The sequence below is a fragment of the Mandrillus leucophaeus genome, unplaced genomic scaffold, assembly GCF_000951045.1.
Source record: "Mandrillus leucophaeus isolate KB7577 unplaced genomic scaffold, Mleu.le_1.0 Scaffold189, whole genome shotgun sequence".
Lineage (NCBI taxonomy): Eukaryota > Metazoa > Chordata > Mammalia > Primates > Cercopithecidae > Mandrillus > Mandrillus leucophaeus.
In genome coordinates this window covers 912,581-915,765 of record NW_012101909.1, presented here as the reverse complement: position 1 = coordinate 915,765, position 3,185 = coordinate 912,581, and the positions used below count along the sequence as shown (strand labels likewise).

Genomic DNA, 3,185 nt, shown 5'->3' with positions numbered 1-3,185 from the left:
GATTTGGCATTGGTTTCTTGGATATGATACCAAAAGCACAAGCAACAAAAGAAAAAGTACTTAAATTAGACATCGTCAAAATGTAAAACTTTTATTCTCAAAGGACACCATCAAGAATATGAAGACAGGCTGGGCGTCATGGCTCACACCTATAATCTCAGCACTTTGGGAGGCTGAGGCGGGTGGATCACCTGAGTCTCGAGTTCAAGACCAGCCTGGCCAACATGGTGAAATTCTGTCTCTACTAAAATTACAAAAATTAGCTGGGTGTGGTGGCATGCACCTGTAATCTCATCTATTTGGGAGGCTGAGGCGTGAGAATCACTTGAACCTGGGAGGCAGAGGTTGCAGTGAGCCAAGGTCGTGCCACTGCACTCCAGCCTGAGCAACAGAGCAAGACTGTCTCAAAAAAAAAAAAAAAAAAAGAAAAGAGACAGTCCTCAGAATGGGAGAAAATATTTATAAATATATCTGATATGGGACTTGTATCTACAACATGTAAAGAACTCTTACAACTCAATAATAAAGGCTGGGCACAGTGGCTCACACATGTAATCCCACCACTTTGGGAGGCTGAGGCGGACAGACTGCTTAAGCCCAGGAGTTTGAGGTCAGCCTAGGCAACATGGCGAAACCACATCTCTAAAAAAATCACCAAAATTAACCAGGCATGGTGGTGGACACCTGTAGTCTCAGCTACTTGGGAGGCTGAGGTGGGAGGATCACTTGAGCCCAGGAGGTGGAGGTTGCAGTGAGCCGAGATTGTGCCACTGTACTCCAGCCTGGGTGACAGAGCGAGACCCTGTCTCAAAAACAACAACAAAGAAAACCTCAATAATAAAAAGACAACCCAATTTTAAAATGGGCAAGGGGTATACATAGACATTTCTCCTACGAGGATACACAAATGGTCACAAAGCCCAGCATCATTAGTCATCAGAGAAATTCAAATCAAAACCACAGTGCTAGGCTGGGCACAGTGGCTCACGCCTGCAATCCCAGCACTTTGGGAGGCCAAGGCAGGCAGATCGCTTGAGTCCAGGAGTTCAAGACCAGCCTGGGCAACATGGCAAAACACCATCTCTACAAAAAAATACAAAAATTAGCCAGGTATAGTGGTCCACAGATACCTGGGAGGCCGAGGTGGGAGGATCATCTGAGATCGTGCCACTGTTCTCCATCCTGGATGACAGAGGGAGACCCTGTCTCAAGAAAATAAGCAAATACCACAGTGCTACTTCACACTCACTAGGATGGCTATAATCAAAAAGACAGATATTACAACTGTTGGAGAAGATGTGGAAAATTGGAGCCTTCATCACTTCTAGTGGGAATATAAAATCATCCAACCACTTTGGAAAACAATCTGACTGCTCCTAAAATGTTTAAACATAGAGTAAACATATGACCAGCAATTCCATTTATACCCAAGAGAAATGAAAACATGTGTTCATATCAAAACCTGACACGTACTGAATGAGTGTTTTTAGCAGCATTTATAATAACCAAAATGTGGAAACAACCCAAATGTCCATCAGTGGTTAAGTGGATAAATAAAATGTGATATGTCCATATAATGGAATATTATTCAGCCATAAAAAGGAATGAAGTACTGGTACATGCTGTGGCATGAATGAACCTTGAAACTATTGTGAGAGAAACTAGTCACAGAGGACCACACATCTTATGATGCCATTCATATGAAATGTCCCAAATAGGCAAATGAGTAAAGACAGGAAGTGGTTGCTAGGGTTTCATGGGTTGGGAGATTAGAAAGTGATGACTAAACGGAGCTGGGCATGGTGGCTCACACCTGTAATCCTAGCACTTTGGGAGGCTAAGGCTGGTGGATCACCTGAGGTCAGCCTGGGCAACCTAGCAAGATCTGGTCTCTATAAGAAAAAATAAACCAGGGGCGGTGGCTCACGCTTGTAATCCAAGCACTTTGGGAGGCTGAGGTGGGCATATCACAAGGTCAGGAGTTCAAGACCAGCCTGGCCAACACAGTGAAACCCTGTCTCTACTAAAAATACAAAAAACATTAGCTGGGCGTGGTGGTGGGCACCTGTAATCCCAGCTACTCAGGAGGCTGAGGCAGGAGAATTACTTGAACCCAGGAGACGGAGATGGCAGTGAGCTGAGATTGCACCACTGCACTCCAGCCTGGGTGACAGCGAGACTCCATTTCAAAAAGAAAAAAAAAAAAGAAAAAAGAAATAAAGTGATGACTAAGGGTTGTAGAATTTCTTTTTGGAGTGATGAAAATGTTTTTAAGAATAGGTTGTACCGATGGGGATACAACTCTGAATACACTAAAAGCCACTGAATTACATACCTTAGGTGGGTGGCTTATATGGTATGTGAAGTATGTCTTGATAAAGCTGTTAAAAATGTTTTAAAAAGCAAACAGTCACCATGGAACTCTTTCATGTTTTTAGCCAAGTATCTTCAAGACCTTCTCATGGAGAGTGTGAATTTTTCCCCTGCCAACCTCTCTAGCACTGGTTCCAGGTATCTGAATGCTTTGGTTGACAGTTCAGTGGCCCTTGAAACAAAGGATACCTCACTAGCTAGGTAATTCTTGCTTCGGTTTTAATTTCCGCGATCATATCTGCTATAAGGTCTTAAAGACTTTTTGTTCTCAGCATAATTCTATATGAAAAATTGGCAGTAAATACAAAGTGCTGAATTTAGTTACTTCATGTCTTTGCCAGTAAGTATAATTAATTTGGATAAACTTGGTATTGGTTAATTTTTAGTGTTTTCTTCTTCCAGGATTAGGTTTATGAAGGGTGGTTCTCATGTATATTTGGAAAGGAGTTACTATCACATTGTTTCCTGTGTATAATAAGAAAGATAGTATGCTAAATGATTTGGTTGAGCATAGTAAATTTTGGTTATGTCTACCTTTTTGTTGAGTAGGTAAGGAATTTTCATTCTTTTTAACAGGCATTTTACTTATATAATAACATGATTCTTCTAACAACCTTTAGAGGAAACTGAGGGTCAGGAGGTGTGGGTTAAATCATTTCTCCGAGCTACTAAATGGCAGAGCTGAGATTCAAAACCAGTCTTATAAAGTTCATAGGCCGGGCGCGGTGGCTCAAGCCTGTAATCCCAGCACTTTGGGAGGCCGAGAAGGGCGGATCACGAGGTCAGGAGATCGAGACCATCCTGGCTAACAC

The 3,185-nt window shown here is 42.3% G+C and overlaps 1 protein-coding gene across 1 annotated transcript in view; it reads left to right on the top strand.

The window, feature by feature from the left end:
• The window catches only part of HAUS1 (HAUS augmin-like complex, subunit 1), a 63,143-nt gene that overhangs the window by 22,066 nt on the left and 37,892 nt on the right, over positions 1-3,185 (top strand). Inside the window, exon 3 of the mRNA XM_011978085.1 lies at positions 2,439-2,574. Coding sequence (XP_011833475.1) covers positions 2,439-2,574 — 136 coding nt within the window. The remainder of the gene's footprint in view (positions 1-2,438; positions 2,575-3,185) is intronic.